Below are 26,986 nucleotides of genomic sequence, written 5' to 3' on the forward strand. Positions count from 1 at the left end.
CTCTGCACTTGCATTCGCACTGACAACCTCCGGATAATTAATCTATTTAGAGCTTGGGGGGGGGGGTTACAGCAGAATAAACAGAAGGCCAGTGTGTTAGAATCATGAATTTATCCACATTATCCTGGAGAGCAGACCGAGGCAATTACCCAGCTTTGCAAACCATATGGTTGAAAACACACCTAATAACAGTCTTGTGCATGTTCCGTGGTTTTCAATGACGGACAAAGGTCTATAAATTGTTAGTGTGCACCGAGGCATGCATGATCTGTGCAATTGGAGAGTGCAGTGTATTAGGGACAAAGGGAGAGCAGACTAAAATAAAAACCTGAATAAATATACATCATTTTTAGCTGGATTTGAGATAGTCCTTGGTGTTCTAATTATTTTAACAATCTTTGCTCAGAGGCTCAAATACTTAGTTGCTGTTACATAAATATAATAGAATAAGATCTCTATGATCCAGTAGTAGTCCCTGTTAGATGTTTCAGCCCCTCAACCTGGTTATGACGACAACCTCGCTGAATATTTGGCCTTTAAAGATTTGGTTTAACCAAAGTTCAAACATCACTCAATTTTTACTTGTTCTCATGTAGAAGGGTTGGGATTATTTTCAGAGTAATCTGTTCTTTTTAGAGTTATATAAAAAATGTTTGTTTATTTTAATGTAGGGACTGGAGCTCAGTTGTCTTAATTTTCGTCCAAAATAACATCAATACTGCTCGTCTGTAACGTTCTACTTGTATTGAAGCCTCAACATGAGGAAAAAACTGTAGTTTAAGCTTGTTTACTGTGTAGAAAGTCGACTAGAAGCCCTCACGATGTTTACCCGGAGTACTTCCTATCAGTGTATGATGTTGGCCTAGCAGCTAGCAAAGAAACTTACGCTAAAAAACTGTGTAAAATACAGACTTGTTAAAGTTTTTTCTGGATCAATTCCTCATGTTGAGACTTCAATACAAGAGGGACGTTACAGACGAGCAGAATGGAGGTATTTGGATGTTTTTAAGTTTCTTTTTGGACAAAGGTGAAGGTGAAGACAACTGAGGATTAGTTGCTACATTAAAATAAACATTTTTTCTCTATAATTATAAAGAACACTATAAATACATTAGAATTTTGGGTGAATTATCTGTAATTATATTACATATTTGTTGAACTAACTGAAATTCATTGTTGCTGCTACATTTCCCTTTTCAAGCAAAATTACTTTAAACAAAATTACAAATAAAGCAGGGAGAATTAAATGTGTTTCCAGGTTTACAATGTTACTCCTAAACCTAAATTCTTTATTCTTTACGAGAGGAAAGCCCAGTCAGTTCACGCATAAGGTCACAGATCAAGAAATGATTGACTTCACAGTTACTTTGAAAGATGAACTTAACCATCTTAACAAATAAATTCACGGCTGACAGCAAGTGTTATGTCATATTGCTATATCAAGAAAAAAGGGACAACATAAAAATATACTTACTAAAAGCCTGACTACTACACTAGCTAAAACTTCTGTGGATTACCAAACAGTAAAGTTATTGTATTGTTATTGTATACTGTGTTAAACAGTTGAAAAAGCAAGTAATTTATATTTTTATCTTATCTTTCCAATAAGTAGTTTACTTTAAACTGAAAATCTCTAAATAAAATAAAAATGTACCTTAGAAAAAGTTATAGATTTTACATACAATGTATATAACTGTAGTCTGATAAAAAAAAAGTCTTAATAATGTCAAAGTCCACTGTTTTGCTTCAAATTCTGTCCAATTATCTCTCTTTCACTCTTTACTGTTTCTTCTTTCTTTCAAGCCACCCTTATCCCTCCATAATTGTTAATATTTAAGAGTCTCTGGGTCTCTAGACTGTATAATTATAGTCTGTCACCTCCTCACAGCAAACCAGGAGAGGATTGAGAGTCTGGCTTTGAGAAGAAAAATTATACGAACGTAGACCGAGGTGGAGATTGTGTACGTGCAACTCTTTGAATTTTATCTCTGACTGGTTCTCATTTGGACTTTAAGAGGTACTTCTGAAGATGAATTCTGAACAGTATGCATCTGACTGGCCTCAGACAGGCTTGTGACTTTATTCTCTTAACAATTTAATGCTAGCTTACAGTGGGAAACTTTTTTTTTCTTCTCCTTCTTTAATCTCTTGAAAGAAATCCCTGCCTGAATTATTCATGGACTGTATACAGTACCACCGCTATTAATTGAGGGAATAAAGTGCGTGTCTGGAATAATCGACCACTTCGCCAACCGCCACACTGACACTTCAAAAATGATTCACACTAAGGAGCCAACAAACGTAAAAGCTATTTTTTTTTTCTAGTAATTCAAACAATATGACGATAACATTTCTTATAGAGAAAGACGTAGTTTATTGGATTTTTATTTACATGATATGATATTTTGAGTGGCAGCAAAACAAATTTGAAAGTAAACTATTCAATAATAGAAATAAGTGGTAGAAAATGATTACTTTTCAATGTTTGAACGGTTCAAGATCATGGAATTCATTGTGATTTATTAATTCTATATATTAATCACATTTTTTGATCTCCAACTGTGATGTTTTTGTTTGCAAAATGTTGGTTAGACAAGACCCTGAAGTGAAAAATGCACTTGTTTTTTATGATAGTGGTCTGTCGGGCATTTGTTACCAGGCCGCAAAAATAACAATGTTGATTATTACCGTTTGAAATGTGTTTTGTTTTGACAAAAAAGATGGTATTTTCTTAGAAGTAAAATTAGCTTGAGGCTCTTAAAGTTCTCAAGACGCTTGTTTAAGTCAAGTTGATTTAAAAAAAAATCTATCCTGTTAACTAGTAAACATTAGAGAAACACAAACTATTATACAATTTATCTTTTATCTGAAAGTTGGTCAGTGAATATAATTCCGACATAATACAAGTCTGCTGTGCAAAAAATGTTATAAACCCAAAAATATTTACCCCTGCTGGTGGAAATTAAAGATTGCAGGTAAAATTATTCTTAAATAGAATCTATTCAAGTCTTTAAAAAAGAATCCATTACTAATTTAAGATACTTTTTCCTACGCATCAAAACATTTCCTGCCACAATTATTCATTAAAAGGAAAATAAAAAACTGGTGTGATTTGTTACATTATCGGTAAGTGTTCATCCGACAATAATAATAAAAAAAGGAAACAAAGCAAAAAAAAACTAGTCCTCAGCTCTGCTGCACTGGAAACAAACAATGGTGGCCAATTTACAATTCGTGATGAAAGCACATCTTCAAGCCACAAAGAGAAACCTGCAACAATAGAACAGTGACTGCGAACTGGAAGAAATATATATATTTAAATGACGAACGACATAAAGTTACGTGGTGCATCTGTGAAAAGAGTGTTACTATGTTTTATTTTTGGAGTCAGTGCAGTCATGGCACTAAAATCATATTTTTAAAATATATATATATATATATATTTGTACCTATATCTATAAATGTAGCAACAATGACACTCCTGGCTTAGGTTATCAGTTTCACAAGCTCTTCAAGAAAGTCATTCTCCTCGACTTCCATACAAATGCCAAAAAAGACAGGGTATCCAACACATCTCTAGCAGGATACTAAGAAAAAATGTGTTTCACCTCATGTCTTCGGAGAAGTGGCTGCGACATGAAATTTCATCCGGGAGAGATAAAGACGTTCTCGGATCTGTCAGGAAGTCGCCTCGTCCACATCGAACTTCCAAGAGACGCTGAGCGTGGAAGACATTACTGTCTCCCATGAGAAGCCAACGCTTCACCTCTGCGACTCCTTGAAGCCGATAATGTTGCGAGCGACAGCGACAGCGGCTGTAAGTCTCCAGGAAAAAAAAGGGAAATGTTAGGCTGTCGTGGAAGCCGATGGCCTTGGGACCGTTATCACATCCTGTTTGGACAGTCCAGATGGAGATCAATTTAGCGACTGGAGATAAGAGCTGATGGTCAGTTGGAAGAAAGCAAAGTTCAGGAAAACTCATTTATTGCAGAAGCGCTAAGGAATACCGCTCTTTCTTTTTTTCCCCCTCTAGAGAGCTGGAAAATACAATTAAACTCACTTTTTTGTCTTCCTCGAACTTTTCGAAACATTACTAGAGTTGTGTAATTACTTTGATATATTGTAATGCAACAACTCAAATCATTTCAACTAGTTATGACACTAAATTAAATGAAATACGATATATTTAAGGTAACAGTAAAATATTACCATATATGTATGAATAAGTCGTTCTACCAGTATGAAAAAAAAAAAAATTGGGTTTAATAGTAGAAATAATTGGTTGCAACAATCAGCCAGATAATGAGAAACAGACCCAGCCGCGGTTAAGATCTCTATAGCAGCATCTCAACATCTCTAAGGAATGTAAAGCTCATTTAACACTACGGCACCGCAGACCATCGCCCGCTTTCCACCCTCAAACTGGTGTGAAATTGTCATCGAGATCAGATACAAGAAGATGCTGGATTGGAGTGGATTCTAATGATGATTGTTTTTTCAACTTTCATAGCAAACGGAATCATCGAGGAGTTTCCATTTGCGAGCTTTAAAATGGTCCGTCCAGAAGCGAAAACTGTATTTACCAGGTCGGGATTGCACAGGCAGCAACGACATCTTTAGTGTTTAACTTCTGTTATTATCATGCCTCTAGTACTTTTTAATAAGACCACCTGGGGACCTTATTAGCACTCCGTGGCTTTGTCTGCTATTCTTCTCCCAGATTTTAAATACGCTATATGTCTACACAGCCTCCCAACCTGTACCTATATATATATTGATTTATAATATGTGTTAGTGATATCTTTGTGAAGTTATACCCGTTAGTAGCTTTATCTTGTTTTAGTTTTTGTACAGTTAGTTATTCCAATAACAGGTGTTTGTAAACATCTGTAGAATTATGGTCAACCTCTATCCCAGAATGCAGTCTGGGAAAGTGTTAATAAAAAAAAGATCACAAAAAAATACAAAAATCGATGCATACTTTGGTACATAAACACACAGTCACCATATTTAAAGGTAGCTCTTGCCCTGGAAACGACAGGTATGTTTTCTTAATAATTTGCCATTCATCTATAAATGTCAAATACTAGGGTGTGTCAGCCTGTTTTCTGGAAAATGGACTACAAAAGTATAATTTTCCACAATGTCAGTTCCTTGTTGGCAACTGTAAGGGCCGTTGTAGTAGGACTGAAGGCCAAAATATATCATAGCATCAGCTGTAAAAGCAGCTGGAACCAGCTGTATCCTCTCATCCTCAGTCATCACCTGGATCACACAAGATTTCATTTAGCTGCTTATTTTTGTGTTGCAATTCCACTTTTGTTAAGCAATCTATGAATATATGCATGTTAATGTGCATTAATAAGTCCAAATATTTGATTTTACACACACTTCATTGAATATAAATAAACCAAAGAGGATATAAAAAAATATATATTGAGATGATTTGAAATACAATTAGAAGTTAAATTAAAATAAACATGCTGTTGAACATCTGGGGAAAAGATGTATCTCACACACCTACTATCCTCCCCCTCCATCTTCAGAGTGTTCAAACATATGTATTATACCTGGGCTACACCAGGTATTTCATCAAGTTATTTATACACATTAAATCTTGTGATTCAAGGCACGAATAATAAAATGCATATAATAAGCAATGACTGTTATATGGTATCCAAACTTTACTTTGGCAAACGTGTGAACAAATGGCGTTTATTCCTCTGCCAGCTGTGACAATGTACCTGAGCTTGTGAGCGAGAGCGTCACCATCTGGTTAAGGGAGTGCTCTGACCGTGACCCTGATGTCTCGCCGAGAGTCAGGCATGTTCATCGGCATATCGCCCTCGGATCGTCTCTGCCCACCGTGAAGGCCTCAGGAAAAGATCTTTACCGGGAACAGCGGCCCTAAGAAGGATATGATGAGGGTCCAAACCGCCCGTTCTATACGGAGTTAAACTCTGAAATGTACCATATGACACTGATAATGAGCAGCATGTGCTTCCATCAAATAAAACAACAGCAGGTCATTGTGATTTTGTCTGCCCAGCAAGATGTTGCAATCCTTTTGTTCCAGTCAGATGGCCCACAGTTGACCCTAAAAATCAGAGATGACAGGATTATCATGTTGGAGCATTGACAAGGCTTCCCATTAGCCTGTGCAATGGCAAAAACTCAAGCGGAATGAGCGTAGTGAGTTGTGGAAGGCAGCTGGGGACTTTTTTTTTGTGAATCAAAGACGATGCCTAGTTTGAGGTTTAGAGACGAAAGACTTGGCCCACACACTGAAGACAACTGGAGGTTAGAGTGACTGTGATAGGAAGTGATTTCTCGCCACGGGAAAGGGTTTGAAGGGGCAACTTTATACACCAAACTGTAACAACACACGCGATGAGAACCCACTGCATGCGTTCAAGTACATTTTGATGTATTGTGTCAAAATATTTTCACAAAGCAGATTGTACATGAATGTATGAAACACTTTTCAAAGGATCTATTTGTATAAGCCATAAAAAAAGACAGTCAGTGGGAAAACTAGGCTTCTCTTCAATACAAGTACAATAAACTATATTATACAAAAAAAAAAACTTTTTCTTGTAATTATCAGTCACACACTCTACAATTACGGCACTGCAACGACACCGAAAGGGTACTGTGACCAGATTGCGAGGGTCGAACAAAAGACTTTTATTCTTCTTCCAGAGTCTCCAATTAAAATGATTCAACCATGCCAACGTGGAACTAAATGGAAGATGACTAATGTGGCTTTCAGCTGTCAAACCGCAGGATTGAAAGAGGAAATGAACAGATTTTTATTGACAGTATTTCTCTCTCATTTATTTTTAAAGAAGCACATATTATAAAAGGTAGCAAGCCTACATGACGATAACCATTTTCACTTTTCAGCCGTCATATGTCGATAGTTTAGGCAACAAAAACATTGTATTTCATCGGTTTATTCAAAAACTGTACCGTGCATTTGCTAATAAATAGAAATAATATTGTAATCCAACTATTATATGCTAAGCCTGATATCGAGGGCAGAAGGTTTGAGGCTGTATATAAAAAAAAGCAAGCGGTAAAGAAGAGGCTGGGATGATGTAGATTGCAGAGAAAATCAATAACAAGAAGGTTCACATCAAGTCAAGGCTGTATCTTGTTACTCTTGTACAGACCTTTGTGAATATTAAAAGTCATGTAGTTATTTCAAAACCTTCAGTACAAATTCAAAACAAAAACAACCTTATGACTAAACACATAATATTAAAGACAAATACAATATGAAGTTCTAATACCAAACGATTTCAAATGTACTACGTAAAAGTGTCATTACTATACTAAACATTCTATTTTAAGTGTCGAGATGTTTCACTGGTTGAATTTGCTCTTTTTATGAATGTTAATAAAAAGTGAGGAAACAAAACAGTATTTAAATGATTTCAGTTTGACAAAAATGCTTATATATTCAACTAGAAACATAGAAACCTCAGCTTTCCTACAAAAATGAATAAGTAAAATAACCTCTACAACACTTTAAATCCTTCAGAGTATTGTTTAGTTAATGTCCAAAATAAATAAATTAATTTTCTTGTTTATTAATGCCAAAAGATGATTTTCACTAGGTCTTCCTCCTGAGACTTGTCTTCCTCCCTACGATAAGAAATTAATAACTACAAATCTCTCCATTAAGACCATCTCTCATGATGATTCTTAGCTCTGCCAATAATGGAAATTGTGTTTAAACAGTACAGAAATAGTGATTTATACAGGAAGTATGAGAACTATTCAACTTTACCTATTGATCTTTGAGTATTACTGGTCTTTGATTAAGACTAGCACAGGAAGGGATTAAAGCAGGTGGAGAGCTTTTCAAGCTTATGCTTCCTTTAAATACTCACCTATGTATTTGCTATATTATGTCAACCAGGATAGAATCAGCTCGTATGTGAGTCAACGAAAGAGCTCGGAGAGAGTAGGAAAACCAATTATAATGCTATTTGATGAAGCCCACGGATTGATTAGCGTTTTTAATTGATGGGGCCCAAAGGAATAGTTCCATCTCCATGGAACTGTCTGGAGATTTCACCAAGTATGAACACTCTTATTTATCTTGTCTCCAGCAACTACATATTCCCTCTCGAGTTCTCTGCTCCCGATAAGAGTTTTTATGAGACCCTAAAATTAACACGGCCACTTGGCAGAAGAGTCTTCTTCAGGCTCTTGTGGTATAGAATTACTTAAATTGGACATTTAAGCAGCATTACTGTCATGCTTTGTTGTATCTGATGCTGAATTATTGTTAGATGACTTTGACATGAGTCTAATGTACTACAGCTGTACGTTTTGTTTTTTCAACCAGCTGCATTACAAGAACTGATACGCACAGAAAAGTACCAGCTGGGTTTAGCACAGTAATTACCGAATACACATGTTCTTGGTGGAATTGTACAGACATTAATAAGACTAGAATAATGTTTTGGTTGTTATTACAGTTTAATGCTGCTCTACAGTGTTTGAATGAATGATAGTTGTTGGAAGTAGAAAAGAATGTTAGCGTCACCACAATTTGAATGTAAAATGGTTGAATGTTGGTTTTCTTTAAAAGAAAAAATGGTGTAATTAAAAGTAAAGGCTTTGTTTTTTTCTAACCATTGTATTGAAAAAAGGAAATTATCGATCTTGGACATCTATTGTACTCATCAGTATGTGTCTGCTAGTACAAAACTTTCTTCGAATTGAGATACTGACATTAGGAAAATGTGTGGAAGTCTCCAACACCAAGGGACTTGTTGTATAATAATGGTATTGGCATCGACTACTGACATTTTTCTACTCTACTATATCACGTTTTCAAACAATGAATTCATACAACTGGAAAATTAGGAATAGCAACAGGTTACGTTGTTAAAAAAAAAAGTGGTTCATGGCTATATTTACAAACAATACTGAACATTAACTCTCTAAACAATCTTAATGCGGTGAAGACGTCTCTCAAGGAACTCCAGATTCCTCTTCATATTATCTCTAGCAAGCAATCGGCCCAATTCATTTGGGACATATAATCAAGCAACGCCAGTCCCTTTGAGAAATTTCTATAGAGAAAAAAAAAATGTTTAATCATAAAAACCATAAAAGCTCTATAACTCATTTTCCCTATCCCTAAGCATTGTTATGATTACATGAATATTAGAGCGAGGCTTTAAAACCATCCGTAGAATCTATTTCCCTTGGAGGATTTGCTTTGAGAAAGCATTTCAGTTTACGCTTTAATTCACCGAAGCACTCAATCACTCTATTGCTAATTGAAATATATCACACAGGCCATATTTAGAAAGTGTAGTCGACGAAATAAGCAATGGAAATGGATAAGAATATTTCAGCATTGTGTGGATGTGGCTCTTATTGTATTGTACGGCTTGCTCCATATTTACAAGTAGACGCAATAAATCAATGCATGGAACCAACAACTCTCTGGCAGCGTACAAGTTTAGGAAGCAAAAAGGGAAGTGGGTCGCTCCACCTCACTACACTATTTTTAGGATTTTCTGTTTTGGTTTACCACTGTGAGCAACTGCCTGGACATCGCTGTTATATTTCAATGTCATAACTGAGGATATAAAAAGAAAAAGAAATTGCTTAAATCTACATTCAGCTGTTGATTTATTCATAAATCTGCTTCATGGATTGACAATCATTGGAGGCTTTCATCTGAAAGAGATCACGCTGCTTTAGAAACAAGATCAATTGAGGTAACAAATGCTTCTGAGCCGGAGCCTTGTTAAGCAACTACTGTGGACGTTATAAGGAGGACGAACACCTTGTCCTCGGCTCGACAACGTTGGCCGACTACCACTCATAAGAACGTATCTACAGTGCTTCCTCTCATAACCTCTGGCACAACATCTTTACCAACTTTTAGCTTGACACGCAATTGTGAACCTCCTGTCCGGAGGCCATACCCAGGAAAAAACCTTCCCTGATGTCTGTTGTGTTTGTTGCTATCACCAAAAGTATATCAATACTGAACCACCTGGACGACAAGGAGAAATATTTGTGGTTGCTCGGTCTAATACACCATGAATCAGGAGACTATTTCTAGAAATCACTATTTCGGGTGATGCCGAAGAACCCTCGGCACCTGGAGAAAATAAATTTAAAAAAGAAAAAACGGTTACTTTATGTCTTATACAAACATGACCTTGATTAGAGGGTTAATTATGGGTTATTGTAAATTATGGACTTTTCAAATCCACGCTAATATTGTTACACCTTTATTGTAGTGATGGGTTGACGGGGCCTCATGAAATAAGATCAATTTTAAAGGACCACTAGATGGCACATAGTCTTTGGCTCTAATCTACTAATTCTATGAAATATTGTGCAACCAACACAAAATAAAATCCTGGCAATACCAGTTTCTGATTCTGATCATTTTTAAACGTACAACGCCATCTAGTGGCCTTTCAAAATGAAGACAAAGTACCATGAAACAGTGCAAAGCTGTTTCATGAGGCATCATCAACCCATCACTACTTTACTGAATTTGCTGAACCTTCATTTATCAGTTCTGTGTAGTTGCCAGTGAAGTATTTTCTATTCTATCTAGTACATAGTTGACCAACACTACGACTGTTTAACCCCGTCCCCACCCCTACTCATTCCACCGTAGAAACAACAAATACTTGGCAGGCTTCATCTCAAACCAAGCTGTTGCAAACGCTGCACTTTTAACATCAACTGGCCTAATTTAAAAAAAAGATGGAAAAATGGAGAAGCAAGAGACGTATTTAACCCGAGCAAGTAAAAGACTCGTAATTATTAAACTGTCTACTATGCAGGAGATGACTTTCTTCCTCTGTGTTGCTATGTGGTCATTTTTTTAAAAACCTCTTTTAAATATCTACATTCCCTTCATCAAATCCAGGAAGTTATTTTAAACAAAAACTATAAAGTAGGAAAAATATATTAAAAAAAACATCTTATTTTCTATACACCATATGGTATACACTTGACAACAAACCACTGTTACTGGTGTGTTTTTACTTTCCTAGAAGAAAATATAATTCAAAGTTAGAGGTGTTTCAAACAATAGATCACTTGGAGGACGCAGAAAAATGAAATGCATCAGGGATTGGCAAACGCATTAGCGAGAGGCTAAAAATATATTTTCTGCCGGTTTGTCACCTGTAGTTGGGATTTGGGTTTTTTGAGTGGATTACTGCTTAACTTACTCCTGCCATGGATAAAAAAATAAATATTTAAATCCAGCAAAAACAGGTTTTGGCTTAATTGAATGAAAAAGAAGTCGTGACCTCACTGGGGACTGAGGACCAGTTGTGAGCCGACATATTGTTTTACAAGCCAATTTTATTTTGAAGTTATTTTGTGTACTAAGAAATAATGAATATTACATGCAAACCTGCATCTGTGTGGAGCTTAAAGAGATTCCTCCGTTCCATCCAAGAGGAACCTTACAGATGAGCAGTTTGGAGGTATTTGGATGTTTTTAAGTCTCTTTTTTTTGGACAAAGAAAAGTGAGCCTCATTGGCAACCTTCAAATGGATTTACATTTCTGCCTCTAACTCCAAAAGACATGGATTACTCTGAAAATAATCCCAACGTTTGGTTGGCTTGAGGGTGAATAGAAAATTAGAGATAATTGAATTTTGGATGAACTATCCTTTCAAATTTACCTGATGAGAAACTTAATGATTTGAACAAAAGCAGAAAGAAATTATTGCAAATAAATTGGATTTTACTTGAATAACCTCATAGTTAATAACATCTATGTGTAGTGCATTCCATTTAGTGACACTGTACCAAGTGGCTTGGAATTAAAACGGCAACAAGCTATAAACACAATTGTGTAGGCTGCCTGCAAAAGTGTCATCTAAACTGTTAAAATTCATTTTATTTAGTTCCTAAAATATAGCATAAACTCACACTACAAACGAATATGGGATACACTTTATGCAAGTACAATGGAACAAGCTTAGAAAAAAGCTCAGCAATTGGTTCGATGAAGGAAGATATCAATGTGAAGACAGAAAGAAAGGGTTATATTTTTGTATTTGGTCAACCTGTACTATGTAGTTCTGTGTTGGTGATATTCAATTATTTTCTATTTTGTTGTTTATTTGTTCCATGATAAAAGGAAGAACACTACGAGAACATGTCATTTTAGAAACAACATTTTCAAACACATTTACAGTTCAATTCTCAGATGACATGTGCATTAAACCGTTTTTTTTTTTACCCCTGAATGCATGGTAGGAATAACAAATACTTGGCAGGCGCCTGATGTTTTCAGAGCTCACAACTTCATCCCAAACCGAGCTGTTGCAAACGCTGCACTTTTAACATCAACTGGCCTAATTAAAATAGATGGTAAAATGGAGAAGCGAGACATGTTTTTGACCATGTTGAGCTAGTAAAAGACTCGTAGTTATTAAATTGTCTACTGTGCAGGAAGTCCTTCTCTTGCTCGGTTATATATCCTTGTGACATGTTTTTTTTGCAGGTGTAAATATTTACATTTCATCTAATACAGAAAGTTATTTTAAACAAAAAACATGAGGGTGGAAATATTGACATCAGACACTGTACTCTAAATATGTCCTTAGAATTATAACTACAAAAGATATAAACAGTAATATTTACTGTTTTTCTAAACAGTACGACTGAAATACAACCAATTTGACTAAGATCCTAAATCGTAGCATAAACTCGCGCCACAAAAGTAACTGGAAACACTTCATGCAATTAAACGATCTTGGAAATAACTTCCACAATCGGTTCCGACGAAGCAAGAGATGAATGTATAGACAACAGTTTAAGAAGAGGTTGTGTCTCCAGCAAAATGGTGCTCGGAGTAAATGCCAGGACCTTTCCTAGCTATAATAATGACAGCGACGTGATCCATAGTCGCATTTGGTGGGAGATAAGCATGACGCATGCGGTCCCTTCAACGCAGGACCAGAGATTATATTGATAAACAAGTCGGTGACATAAGACGACGACTCTCAAAATATCACAAAGTGAGCCATAAAATAAATTCTCCCTCCGAAACCGTACGCTCTGTAATGGTGTCGAAACGGAATACAATGCAACCCATCATTCTACTGTTTTTTTTTTTTCTGCGCCAGCCTCGGTGTCTTTTATTTATCTTTTATTCTTCTTCGATTTCTATGGGTAATGACTCCGGGCAAGAAAGACGGTTTATCATGTCAGAGCGACCTAATGGTACTCTGCCGCTGAATCATAAAAGTTGAAGTAACTATGAAAAGAAAAATCATTTAAATAGTGTCATCATAGCTTCTCAAATGCCCAAAAGATAAATGTGTAAATGCAGAGTTAACAAACTACAAGAAACACATTGAGTAAATCTTCTGTTTTTCAGAGTGTGATACATGCGAAAATAAAGAACCGAAAGTAATTCAGTCAGTTTTTTCCAAAAAAAAAAAAAAAAACTAATCCATGTTTGTGTCTTCTTAATTTAATGATTGGCAGGGATTATCCTGGAATAAACTTTTGATTTCAATGTTGTTTTGGAGAAACACAAAACCTCCATGACACAAAAAAACATTCTGATTGACTAATAAACCTTTAATATTTTTCATTATCTTTCTTTTTTTTTTAATAATGAGCCTAATCTGCAAGTGTGCTACTATTAATCTGTCAATCAATTTCCATCTGTGACCTTAATACTTGTGCTCTCAGATTATTGTTGAATATCATCATTATATATATTCTTTTATTCTAAAACACAAAAACGAAATGAACTTTGATTCCGTTTTTTTAATAAATCAGCTTCTATGAGAGCGACAGAGAAAATAAAATCGCTCCCATCACTTCTTATCTGTAGCTCCCCACATCCATAGGAGCAGCTCATGTTCAGTGTCCCAGGAAGCTGAGACCACATTTACAGAACAAGCTATTTGCAGCTGAACACAGCTGCTTATCCATGTGGAAGCAGCTCCACCAGATGTTGTGTATTTCCTGGCAGGACCGGGAAGGTTTTCATCTGAATTCCTCCTCTTTAAAAAAATCACACACAGATAATTCATTAAAAGACTTGCATCTCGGAGACATCAAACGTGGACACGATAAAAAGATAATCTTTTCATACGGGGTTGTATAGTGTCACGTGAGAAGAAAAAAAAACGAGCGTATGGGCATAGCTTAGATGCTTTCATGCACGACCAGGTGGGCGCGCACGCCTGTTTGAAAAAACAAGTGCTTTTATTAGACACGGAGCTATTGGGTAATCAAACAAGGCCTGAGGATGCACATTTGTACCATCGCTCATCTTCAAGAAGCTCGCATCATTTAATTGATGTGGGCCCAGTGTCCGACATAAATCAGGGCAACAGTAATGCAAGCGGTTCTAACTAGCAAACAACTTTTGGGGGAGCGTCGAAATATGATGCTGTGTCTTTTAATAAGCTTGTAATTCAATAGTACCGTCCGTTGGGATGTAACTAATTCCGAAACACAAGTTTGAAGGAAGAGCCTTCAAATAAATAATCTATGCATAGTTATAGAACTTGTTTTTTTTTAAGTTACTATGAAAATCAACAATGGTCCATTCATTCCTCCCCCCACACTAATACCTCTCTATGGGGGGTGGCAGCTAAGGTCTAAACCAGCTATTTCGGGAAACCCTGAACCAAGATTTAAGTGTACTCAATCAACCCCTGCCTTTCTTCGGACTGTGGGAAGAAACTGGAGTGAACTCAAGCGAGGACAGCCACAACAAAAAAGGACACAGGTTGCCTTAGCCTGGAAGTGAACCTGCAAATTTAGCAGTAGCCCTAACACCAAAGCCACCATGTGCACTATAAGATTTTTTGGAATTAAATGTGTAATTTAATTTGCCAAATGTTTCAATTGTAAGTTGACACAAGGTTTCTCAAAAAAATATTTCTATATATCACAATAAATGTAAATAAGTCGATCATCATGACCATGTTTTGAATGCGTTACTTTATAAAGTTCTCCAACTTCTGAAATCTGGGCGAACGAGAGGTTACAAGAGTCAGTTATGATGCATTCACATCCTGCTTTGTTTAAACAACAAGTCCCTTGGAAGTGGAGACTCCTTGGACTGATGACGTGACAAACCTTGACACTTAACGAATCGCACCAGAGTGGGTGTGGTTATGGTAAACAAGATTTAATCTCCAGATCGGGGTGAACAAAAGGTTACGAGAGTGTTGTCGATTATGACGTAATAATGGCTTCACTCCTCCAGCCGGCTGTAATCACGCCCTGCTTTATTTAGACAACGAGTCCTTTGGATGTGTCGAGACTTCTGGGATTAATGACACACAGTGACAAACCTTAATGTGTGACCAATCACAGCAGAGTGGGTGTTGTTATGGTAAACAAGATTTAATCTCCAAAAAGACAAAGGGTTTTTAGTGGGCGGGGCTTAAGGTCATTTTCTAATGACAATATTTCAATGAAAAGAGAGTTTTGTACAAACAGACACTGATGATACAATAGAGTCCAACATCTATTTAAGACAGACTAAGATCAACACATTAGTTGCTCTATCAAATAATTGATGAAGTGCTATCGAATATCGATACAGTAACGAGGAAATGAATATCACAATATATTGCCATATCGAGGTACTGACTGTTGCAACACAGAAACTCATCAGGTTAATTAATGTTGCAACTGTAATATGGATATATTTTTACACATAAAAGTAATTTTGGCCAACTTTTTTTTAATAGGTCGACAACCTTAAAAATAATAAGCACATTCAATTCTCTGAGCAGAAATTCGTCTGTAAATGCATCTTTGCAAGTTCTCCTTCAACTAGAGTATTTTCAGTATTACTTTTTTTTTTACCAGGCTCCTTTATTTGAAGAGGCTGTTGCGAGAATAAATTGGGACCGAGAGGGCATCTGACAGGGACCCACCACAGTAGTGGGACACAGACTAATTGCATGCTTCAGGGTTTGTCACACTATCTGAGAAAAATATCATTTTCATCTGCAGGAATTAACAACATTTTCTGTGTACGTGGATTCATTAAAAGGTGTTTATACGTTACAATACACTCAACTTTAATGAAAAAGTGTGGATGAATAGTGTTGGGTTTGTGTATCGTGTATTTTTTTTATACAAGACGACATCCAAGGAATGAGTCATTAACACACTTTAACAATAACCTAAAAAAGTAATTGAGAGGAGAAGGAGTTTAGCTGTTTCAGAGATAAAGTTCCAAACAAATGTTCAACTTGTGTTGTTGCTCTTAACGTGTTACCACAAGTGTATTATGATGATTCTCAATCTCACTTCTATTTGCCACGGCATCATCGCGGATTAGCCTGTAGCATCAAAGACACATTTGCATTTGTTCCACGTACAAACGCAGTTGTAAACAATAAGCCTTTATGATGCAAGGAAAACGAGACGAAAATGTAAATGATGGTGGAGGCGAATCGATTCAAATGAGAAGCAGCATTGTCATTAATTCAAAAATACCTTGAAAATGCTTTTTTTGGCATCATTTCGAGCCTGGGTATTGGCATCAGTAGTAGTACCAGAAATATCGAAACATGCTTCATTTTTGGCGCGGTAACAACACATGATCAAAACTTTAAAAATGTGACAAAGGCAGTGAACATCAGTATAATTTGTTCATTGTTAGCAAGTGATCTTTTGCAGTGGATTTTTTTTTTTTATAAATATAAGAAAACAGATTGGAATGGAAATATACCAAAGCGGAAATATTAAGTTCAAGATTTTTACTATATGTAATATTATTTTATTTTTGTAAGAATTTATCTTATAACATTGAAATAGAAAAAAATATTGTTTAGGAATTGATATAGAAGAATATAGAATATAGACCTGTATTGATCATTTTCGATCGATAGCCCAGCCCCTCATTTTGACACGAGCGATCGTGTTACTTTTAATAGCATGGGACATCAAAATATTAACGAAAAACAAACCATAACTTCATGAAAATCAACTCAATAAGCATAATGGATCACTCTTTGTGGTGATTTATTCTGTAAAAATGGTTATAATAATGAGTATATACAGTAAAGAACCAAGACCATTGCTGACATAAACAATATCCACCTCAAATCCCTTTGGAAACATTGATTTTACATTTTTTAAATACATATTTTATATTTTCTCTCCACTTGTAATGATCTGAACTAAATAACATGACCAAAAAGGTAGGACTTCAACCTGTTTATTAAGCTTATTCATGGCACAAACGCTGGTCCATTAAACCTCAAGGATTCAAGCAAATGCTTGTTCATTGATTCGGCTTCTTCAGCCTGACACCGGGGAATTAGACACACTTCCCAAGGAGACAAGTTTAAATCTCTATGATGGGATAGCCTGTGGGTACGGCATGATCGTGGTACAAATGACATAAGCCCCCCACGTCGTTTCGAACACAATCCCACCACATCCATATGTGAGCCGGTGCTCCGTGACCTTTAGATCCCGCGCTAACATGCCATTCTGAAATCAACAACATGATGAGTTGAAGTTGAGATACTTAAGCTGATCTGTATGCAGGTCCGAAACCCCCGTCTCTCTCCGAGTCAACATCCTCAGAATTCACATTGAAATGGGACAAACTACTCAACAAACAGCCCTCTGTGCGGTCAAAGCGGATATTTGATATTGGCAGAACAAGATGTTATCAAAACACTCATAATTCTTCGCCGTTTGTGTGTGTTTTTTTGAACTGTGAAAGATGATGCTGTTTGGCTGGATCAAGAGAGAATATTTGGGGTGTTTTTTTGGGGAGAAAATGGGGAAATTATGCAGATTCAAAAGATGTCACATTTAAAAAGACATCAAGACCTTATCCAATAATAACACACACTGAGAATTAGAAACCAATATTTGTTGTAATTTTTCTTGTCTGACTTTGAAACGAAAAATGAATTGTTCTGATTGCATCGACCCAAATGATTCTATGAAAAGTCATCAGAGAAATACAGCTATTGACAAAATGAACATAGTTAATTTTCCTTTTTCAATATCGAATGATGGAAGGTACATCAACCTTGACTTGGTCATTTCAAAAGAAGACTATATTTAATGGCTTCAGATGAAACTAAACAACTTATTTGGAGTGTTAACAATTATCAACTCGGCGATATATTGTGTACTTTATCATTTTTTGTTGCAATTTAACTTCGAAGCACTAGATCGCAGCGTTCTCCACAGCTAAAGAAACAATACAATCCTGCGAGGACGAGAGGATACAGTCAACTAAGACAGTTGTTAAAGTTTAGTTTTGGACATATTTCAGTTTCAAAAAAAGCAGTTACGACTTCGTCAAGAGTCACGTGTTTTGTAAATTCTGCAACACCAGAGTCAAGAACTGGACAATACTGTAAATATATCCAGTATCACAAAATATCGCAATATGTTGTATCGTTGTTACGATACCGTGATACATATTGTATCACCACATTCTTGCCAATACAGGTACCAGGTACAGCAACATAATGTACATTTACAGAATTCTCAATTTATTTATAAATATATGCTATACATTTTTTTGAAAGGTAGATTTAACTAGATTATAAGTGTATCATATGTTGAAAAAATGTGAGAATCCTAGGAGTAGACTTTATTTAAAGGTTTACGATGTGAGTAAACTATTTTTTTGGGGTGTGAAAATATCGATATGGCAATATATATCACTTTTCTTCATGGTACTTCATTTTCTGGTTGCAATTAAACTACAAACCACTATATTGCAGCTAAAGGAACAATGAAATCAGGCATGATTACTGGGGATGAGAGGATACAGTCATCTCCAACTGTTTTTCAGGTTGATGTTTGGACATAATTTGGTTTCAAAACAAATAAAAGTTACAAAAACAGTTACAACTTCATCGTCAAGAGTCATATGTGGTCTGTAAATTCTGCATCACCAGAGTCAAGTACTTGAAAATACTATAAATATATCCTTTTTATCAGGATAAATATTATTGATTAGCTCTAAAGTCAATTGTGCAGACAAACCTATAAATATAGTCATTTTAAGGTTTCATTTTTTTTTTCTTTTTCCTAATGTGTGAAGCTTTAAACTTATAAAGAATAGTTGCATTGAATGGGTCACTCATTTTTAGAATAATTGGGAGATTAAATGTTGCTTGGTCCTTCTATTTTTATTTTTAGAAGAACTGCTATGTTATGTTTACAACACTGGTAAAACAAGTGTCTGATCCTTTTCTTTTTTTTTAAAGAGCTTGAAAACATCTAATATAAGATTCAATGATGGAGCTTGAAGAAATGAAAGGAGGAGCACGGGATGTAAAGGACAATAAACAAAGGAATGTATTATTTGTATTAAAAAATAATTCAAGTGTACATGTTTAACATGTTTATTTTGTCGTTTTTTAAACCACAAGAGTATTCACAAAGAAAATAAAATAAATAAATATTTTATTAAGCCATAAAGTATGTTAAATGTACATGAGATCATCTCATGTGTGATTCTACTCAAAGGTTTAACACCATAACATCTGTAAAAAAAAAAATGTCCTTAATCGACACGAACATGTGAAAGAATCGAAGCTTAAGCAGAGCATTAAACACTATAGGAAGGATGGGGGAGGATGAAGGGAGCAGGAGGATGGGGGGAGAGAGACGAGGAGAGGAGGATGAGAGAAAGCAAGTCATCGCCATAACTCCCTCCAACAAAAAAAACTAAAAAGACATAGAGACAAAAAAGAAACTACACTTTTTTTTTCCAACCAAAAAACCCACCGAAGCATGTTAGCATTGTTAGCATCCGCTGACCGGACTGAACGAACTCACAACAACGTTACGTAACCGACGACGATAACAAAACGATTGTTCAACTTATTCAGACCGAATAATCGCCACCGAAGCCGCCATACTCGCGGGGGGAGACACAAAGTGGGGCTTTTTCGACAAAAAAAAAAAAAACTTTAACCAGGCGGTTACTTTCGGTAGGCGGGGAGTGCTAGCTTGCACTTGCCGCAGGAGCAGCGTCCTGTGGCGGCCGCCGCAATGACCGCCTACCCCCCCCCTCCTCCTCCTCCTGTCAGCGAGGGAAAAAAAAAAAAATAACAAGCCATTGTGTGTCGCAAAAAGTACTTTCAGCATCATTGCGTTTATTTTAAATACATTTTGAAAAAGCTCGGGTAGAAGTTGCGAGAAGTTATGGTTGTTTTTTTTTGTTGTTGTTACCTCAGCAGAGCCGTGTCTCCTTGCCGGCTCACCACACTTTCCACCGAGGAATAGTCCACAGTTTGTCCGGCGGGCAAACAGGACGGAAGGAAGCAGCACAAGCTGAGAATAATCGCGGTGAGCCACTGACCAGAAACACACGCATCCTGCACCGCGACCATCATGTCCATCACTGCCGCTGCTTCTCTCGCGCTTTCCGCAAGACTTTCAAAAAAAAAAAAAAAAAAAAAAAAAAAATGGTTCAGTCGCAAAAAAGAGGAATAAAAAATTAAAAAAACTCCAAAAAAACGTTTTTTTTATATTTTTTTTAGTTCCACTTTCACCGCGTGATCGTGCAGGATAAAAATGTAGTTTCCCAGGCTGGTTGGTTGGAGGGTGAGAGCGCGTTCTCTCCAGTGGCTCGCGCACTATCTAGTGAGGAAATGTAAAATGGGAGCAGACCTAGAAGCAGACAACCCCCAGGCTCTGATCCTGTTGCCATGCGGCCGTTTCCCCGGCAACCCGTTCCCAGTGGCTCGTGATGGAGCGGTTAAAAAAGAAAGGAGGAAGAAGAAAAAAAAAACCGCTAGGTATTGATGGAACCCAGGAGCAATTAAAGATATCGACTGGTGGAGCGACCCCCCCGATTTATTTTCGAAGCAGTTTAAAAAAAAAAGAGGAGAGGAAGAATGGTGGAGATGATCTGGTGGCGCAGGTCTGGAGAGAGTCTGGAAGTGGTTAAAGTCACTCTGAGAGGTTTCTTTTTCTTTTTTCTTTTTTTTTTAAATAAGTGGCGTCAATTCATTTTCCAGGGGTTCTGAGATCAGGAATAATAATACAACTTTTATGGTTTAAAAAAATGTATACAATCTTGCTTTTCCTTCAGTCATTTGTGATAAAAAGGGAACTAATGTAAAAATCCCATGATTTTTTTGAATTTGTGATTTATTGCATTTAATTTGTCATTTAAAAAATAAACCATATTAGCTTTTGGACTGATTACATAATATGGTCATAAATCCTGAGGTGAAAATGTATTTTCTTAGGATTAATATGTCTGCCGGAATGAACTGATTTAATGAAGTAAACATTTTTTTTCATTCAATCCATGCGGTTATTTTTTTCATTATAATTTATAATTTATTAATTTATTTTTATTATTTTATTATTTATATAGATAAATAATTGAGGTGAAATCTGATTCTGAAGAATATGTTGGATTTAAAACTTCTCTCTATTTAAGTAAGTAAGTAAGTAATTTTTATTTATATAGCACTTTTCCAGACCAGGGACACAAAGCGCTTAAACAATCAAAACAATACTCAATAAAGTATATACTTTTAAGATCAAGATAAAACTGATAACACAACAGGAGTTCCAGAAAATCAAGGAAAAGCCTGAACAAATAAAAACATCTTAAGATGTTTCTTAAAGTATTTATTTTATTGGGTATTTTTTGATTGTTTAAGCGCTTTGTGTCCCTGGACTTGAAAAGCACTCTATAAATACTAATTACTTACTTTAATATTGTCATAAATCCTAAAGTGAAAATGTATTTTCTTTGGATTAATATGTCTGCCGGAATGAACTGATTTAATGAAGTAAACAATTTATTTCATTCAATCCATGCTGTTATTTTTTTCATTATAATTTATAATTTATTATTATTATTTTTTTTATTATTTTATTATTTATATAGATAAATTATTGAGGTGAAATCTGATTCTGAAGAATATGTCGAGTGTTGGATTTAAAACTTCTCTCTATTTAAGTAAGTTAGTAAGTCATTTTTATTTATATAACATTTTTCTAGACCAGGGTCACAAAGCGCTTAAACAATCAAAACAATATTCAATAAAGTATATACTTTAAAGATCAAGATAAAACTGAAAACACAACAGGAGTTCCAGAAAATCAAGGAAAAGGTTAGGAGAGGTTACGTGACCGTTCATTATGATTTAATAATGGCTTCACTCCTCCTCCAGCCAGCTGTAATCACGCCCCACTTTGTTTATACAATGAGTCCCTTGGAGGTGGTGACTTCTAAGATTGATGGCACATGGTGACGAACCTCAAAGCTTAGCCAATCACAGCAGAGTGGGTGTGGTTATGGTAAACAAGATTTCTCTCCAGAAAAATGTTTTCAGTGGGCGGAGCTTAAGGTCATTTTCTAATTTAAATATTTAAATTAAAAAGAGAGTTTTGTACAAACAGACACTAATGATACAATAGAGTCCAACATCTATTTAAGACACACTTATATCAATAACGAATAAAATAATAATCAGAATGTATAAACAACAATAAACATGTATCCACATAGAAGTACAAAAGAGCTGGGAAGGAAGTTATACACACTTACTAAAAACATTATATATTTTATTAAATAGCCTGACATCAGTCAGTATTGCAGTATTGATGAACCTCTTAATAAAATATAGGTCATTTTTCCACCAATATGGGGCCTTTTGTGTCCATTTTACGAGTTAAAAGTATACATTTAATGATAAGAAAAAATGAGTTGTAAACTCCTCCCTGTTACCCTTAAACAATTTCTTGACGTGTCATCACACAGCTGGAAAATATTTGCTTATTTAGCTAAATATTACCTCCCTATAATACGTTGTAGTGGGGAATCTTTTTTTCACTGTAATGTAAAGCTGAGGAACTTTTGAAAAATCAGTGATTTGATAGTCTGATGGTTATTCTAAGTTAAAAAAAATAAAAATAAAATCTAAAAATAAATAAATAAATAAATCGCTTAATACTTTGTGTCTTTATCTTTGAAAAAATGTAATCCAAATTCTGTAAAATTCAAGTAAAAAATGTATTTCAATAACCAAATTAAGAATGATACAATTTTAAACAAAAATGATTAAATATATACATTGTGTCTTCAATGGAGCGTACCTTGTGTTTTTGAAGGTAGTAAATATTATTTAATTTGTATTACATTTGCAGGTAATACTTAACATATAAATGATAACAAATAATAGTAGTTTTCTTTATGTCAGTAAGTGTTATAATTGAAACATGAAAAATAAAATTTGCAAAGTGTCCCAACAAGTTTGAAAGCAACCTTTTTGCGACGACATAGATTTCCTTAAAAAATATAGTAACGCTCAAATTGTGACACAGCTGTTAGTTATCAGCAGAATTTTGGGTCAGTTATCGGATTAGACAACAATAACCATTATTGTATACGGCTTAGAAATTGTGTGCAACTTATCCAGTGGATGTTCTCCGTCTGTGCCTCAAAAAGTGAAGAGTTTTAAGGATCGGGGAAATGTAAGTTCTTCTACTTGAGCAGGTCAGAATTCTCGCTGCAGAGTTTTGTATTAACTGCAGGCGAGACAGATCCTTCTTGTTTAGACATGGAAAATAAACTGTTACAATAGTCTAAACGAGAAGAAACAAACACATGGATTACAAGCTGTGCAACACAATAGATGTGACATGTCAGATATGTTCCTTTTCCCCATTCGCCTCATATGAACACACGTATCGCCGTGACACGCCAGAAAAGTTAGAATCCGAGCTCTCAGACCCGCTCCCTCAAGGAGATCTGGAGAGTTCTAAAGTAGCGTTTTCATAAATGTGTTTAAAAGGAGGGAATGTGGAAGTGTTATCTCTGACACACATACAGACACCGGGGACTTAGAAAGTTTGTTTTAGAGCATTAGCCCCCCCACTCCCCCTTGCATTATGGTGCTTTAAGCCTCTCGATTTAGCCTACATAATTCCTTACAGTCACAGCTAGCACCGCTGCAGTGACATAGATTTCTCAGGGGTGACATGTTGGCACGCCGCCACCGGAAATAACGCACGATTTGTTATGATATAACATCAGCAAATCCCTGATTTGCAAAGAGGCAAAAAATCTTACCGTTTTTGATGAAGCTGATGTTTACTTAATGTGTTGCCGCCGTACAACCATAATGCAGTTAACTTTCCCCGGTCGGATTACATCAGGGAAACATCTCACCTAAGACATGTCATTGAAGATGATGAAACTGAGAAGAAGCAACGAGGATCTCCAGCTTCGTTTCTCCCCCCACACACACACACACACACACATAATTGGACTTTCAGCCATTGTTTTTTTTTGTCCTACATTTCAAGCGTATGCTTGATTTGCTGTTGGTGTTGAATGCAGCATCCCTGGAACACTGCTGCCTTCAAGTGCTGCTGTGAAAAAAAAAGGCTCATTCCCACCTCGTGCAAAAAGCAGAACATCAAGTCAAAGAAACCATATTTTTTTTTAGCTATATCAGCATTTTATATGGTTGGCCTCAATTTGGATGCATAACCTTATAGACATACTTCATTTATTGCGTTAAAACTCCTAAAACAATAAGAGTCACAAATGTTTGAAGTCACTTAACTTGAATCTACGTCCATTTAACCAGATTAATCAAATATATCGTTTTTAAATAAAGACAAAACACATGCTGTATATAGTACATATAACTAGTGAAGGTCTGACGAAGCTTCATGAAACAGTGTCATTATTTTCAAAGTCCACTAGGTGGCGGTCTCTGCACTATTTTCCTTTGTTTTGAACAACTGGTCTAATGAAACATCATTTTTAAACTGATGGCGCCACCTAGTGACCTCTAAACAACATGACACCGTTTCATGAAGCTTCATTAACCCATCACTACATACACAAACCTCAGATTCTTTTTTTTTTTTATTTAAAAAGTTAAACAGCTCTAAAATTACAGAAGTGTTAGCAGTTTTTGATGGTGTTGTTAATAATATTTGCTCCAAATTTGGGCTAAATGTTTGTAAAATAAATGGTTTAGATTGTGAAAGGAGGATCTTATTATCACGTCTCAAGGTTGAGTTAAATGATTTCCCTAAACTATTCACGATTTTTTTGAAGAATGAACATTTAATTATGTAATTCTAATTTTTGTAAATGTATACATTTACAATAACCTAACATAAATGTTGAGATGTCGATAAATTAATTAGGAAACACTACTTTGTCTCTAGGATCTGTAGAATACAGTCATTTTACTTGTTTTCCTTTGTTGTATCCAAAATAAATTAAATCAATGTAAAAAGTCAAAAACATTTTTATTTTCTATTTATGTTGCGATCTAAAGAAGGAGCTGTCTCACCTGCAGTTAATACAAAACTCTACGGCGGGAATTCTGACCTGCTCTAGTAGAAGAACTCACATTTCTCCGATCCTTAAAACTCTTCACTGGCTGCCAGTTTCTTTCAGGATCAATTTTTAAATTCTGATGGTCAGGCTCCTCCTTACATCATTGATCTGATCCAGACTTACACCCCAGCTCGGGCTCTGAGGTCTGTGGATCAGAATCTACTGATGGTTCCTGAACTTCCGGACCCTTCCAGACTGTTGCTCCTAAGCTTTGGAACAATCTTCCTCTCTCTCTGTGTTTGACAGAGTCTACTGAATCCCTTGTGTTATTTCAGGGTCAAGGTGACCCGAAGGCCTGAAAACAAATGAGTTTGTGGTATCGCTTGAACAAGAGGCAACACAAAGGATACCACAAACACATTTGTTTTCGGGCTTTAGGGTCACATTGATCCAGAGATAATTAAAGGCTCAAATAAATGCATAATCGTGAAGGCAGTATAGAACACCACCAAAGTCATCTGGTCTCTTGTACATTATAAAGAATCTTTAGTCGTGTAATTCACTCATGTAAGAGGCATTAATGCTTTCCCCGCTTATATATAATATATATATGTATATACAATCAAGTCGTTCTGAATGTTTACACAAGTATATTCTACCAAAGAACCTGTAGCATCGATTGTTCTGATACAGATAATTATATTATGCAATTGATAAAGACAACATCAAGAAAAATATTAATGACATCAACACATTTCAAAACTATCATAATTGTTTTTAGAAACAAAATCAAAAACATGGTCGGATAAAACTAAACAAACAAATCAATTATGTTTGTTTTTTTTCAATAGTTGCAGGTTGAAAATAAGATTGTGCATTGAAACCAAATGCTCCTGAACACGTTCCATCAATTATAAGAGTCAACATGGTGTGATCTTCATATCAAAATGCAAAACAAGCTCCGTCTCATACCACTGAAAAATACAGAGACGCACATGATGTTTTCAGGGTTTTTTCGCTCTATACGAGTTTGGGACTTTAGACTCGGCTCTTGTCAATCAACGTGTTAAGGAATCATATTTTCTCAGAGGCCGTTAAATTACCTCACATAACGTACTTTCTCATGCATGAAATTTATAATTACTGTCATTACATGAAATGTCAGTGCAGTTGGGGGGGAGGGGGGCTTCATGGCAGGTTGAGAAGCAGTTCATATTAGTTCCATCTTACACAGATGACCAGGAAGAAAAACAGACACTTTAAAGAACAAAACCGAGAGTTGTCTATAGAACGTTCACTTCTGTTTTCAAACCAAACTTGGATGAAGGATTGAGGCAATTATGTGTAATGAATGGTTTCTTCGAGCACAAAGACAGTATTGTTCTCAGGTAGCAGAGGAAGAATCTTGCGTTCACAGTACAGAGGACATGTAAGTAATATTAAGTAAGTAAGTAATATTTATTTATATAGCGCTTTTCCAGACCAGGGTCACAAAGCGCTTAAACAAACAAAACAATATTCAAAAAAGTATATACTTTAAAGATCAAGATAATACTGAGAACAACACAGGAGTTCCAGAAAATCAAGGAAAAGCCTGAACAAATAGAAATGTCTTAAGATGTTTCTTAAAGGTCCTGGTTTACCAATTTCAAAAATCTTCGGATTGATCA

At 35.7% G+C, this 26,986-nt stretch overlaps 1 protein-coding gene across 2 annotated transcripts in view; it reads right to left on the reverse strand.

Annotated features, from left to right (window-relative positions):
* The window catches only part of negr1 (neuronal growth regulator 1), a 187,715-nt gene extending 166,879 nt beyond the window's left edge, over positions 1-20,836 (reverse strand). Inside the window, exon 1 of one of the 2 annotated variants that reach the window (XM_087783591.1) lies at positions 20,222-20,836. In XM_087783591.1, coding sequence (XP_087639717.1) covers positions 20,222-20,391 — 170 coding nt within the window. In that variant the 5' untranslated portion in view covers positions 20,392-20,836. The remainder of the gene's footprint in view (positions 1-20,221) is intronic. The other variant, XM_087783592.1, reaches the window with a different exon arrangement.
* Between the last annotated feature and the right edge of the window lie 6,150 nt (positions 20,837-26,986).

Source organism: Callionymus lyra, chromosome 2 (genome assembly GCF_982586985.1).
Source record: "Callionymus lyra chromosome 2, fCalLyr1.hap1.1, whole genome shotgun sequence".
NCBI lineage: Eukaryota > Metazoa > Chordata > Actinopteri > Syngnathiformes > Callionymidae > Callionymus > Callionymus lyra.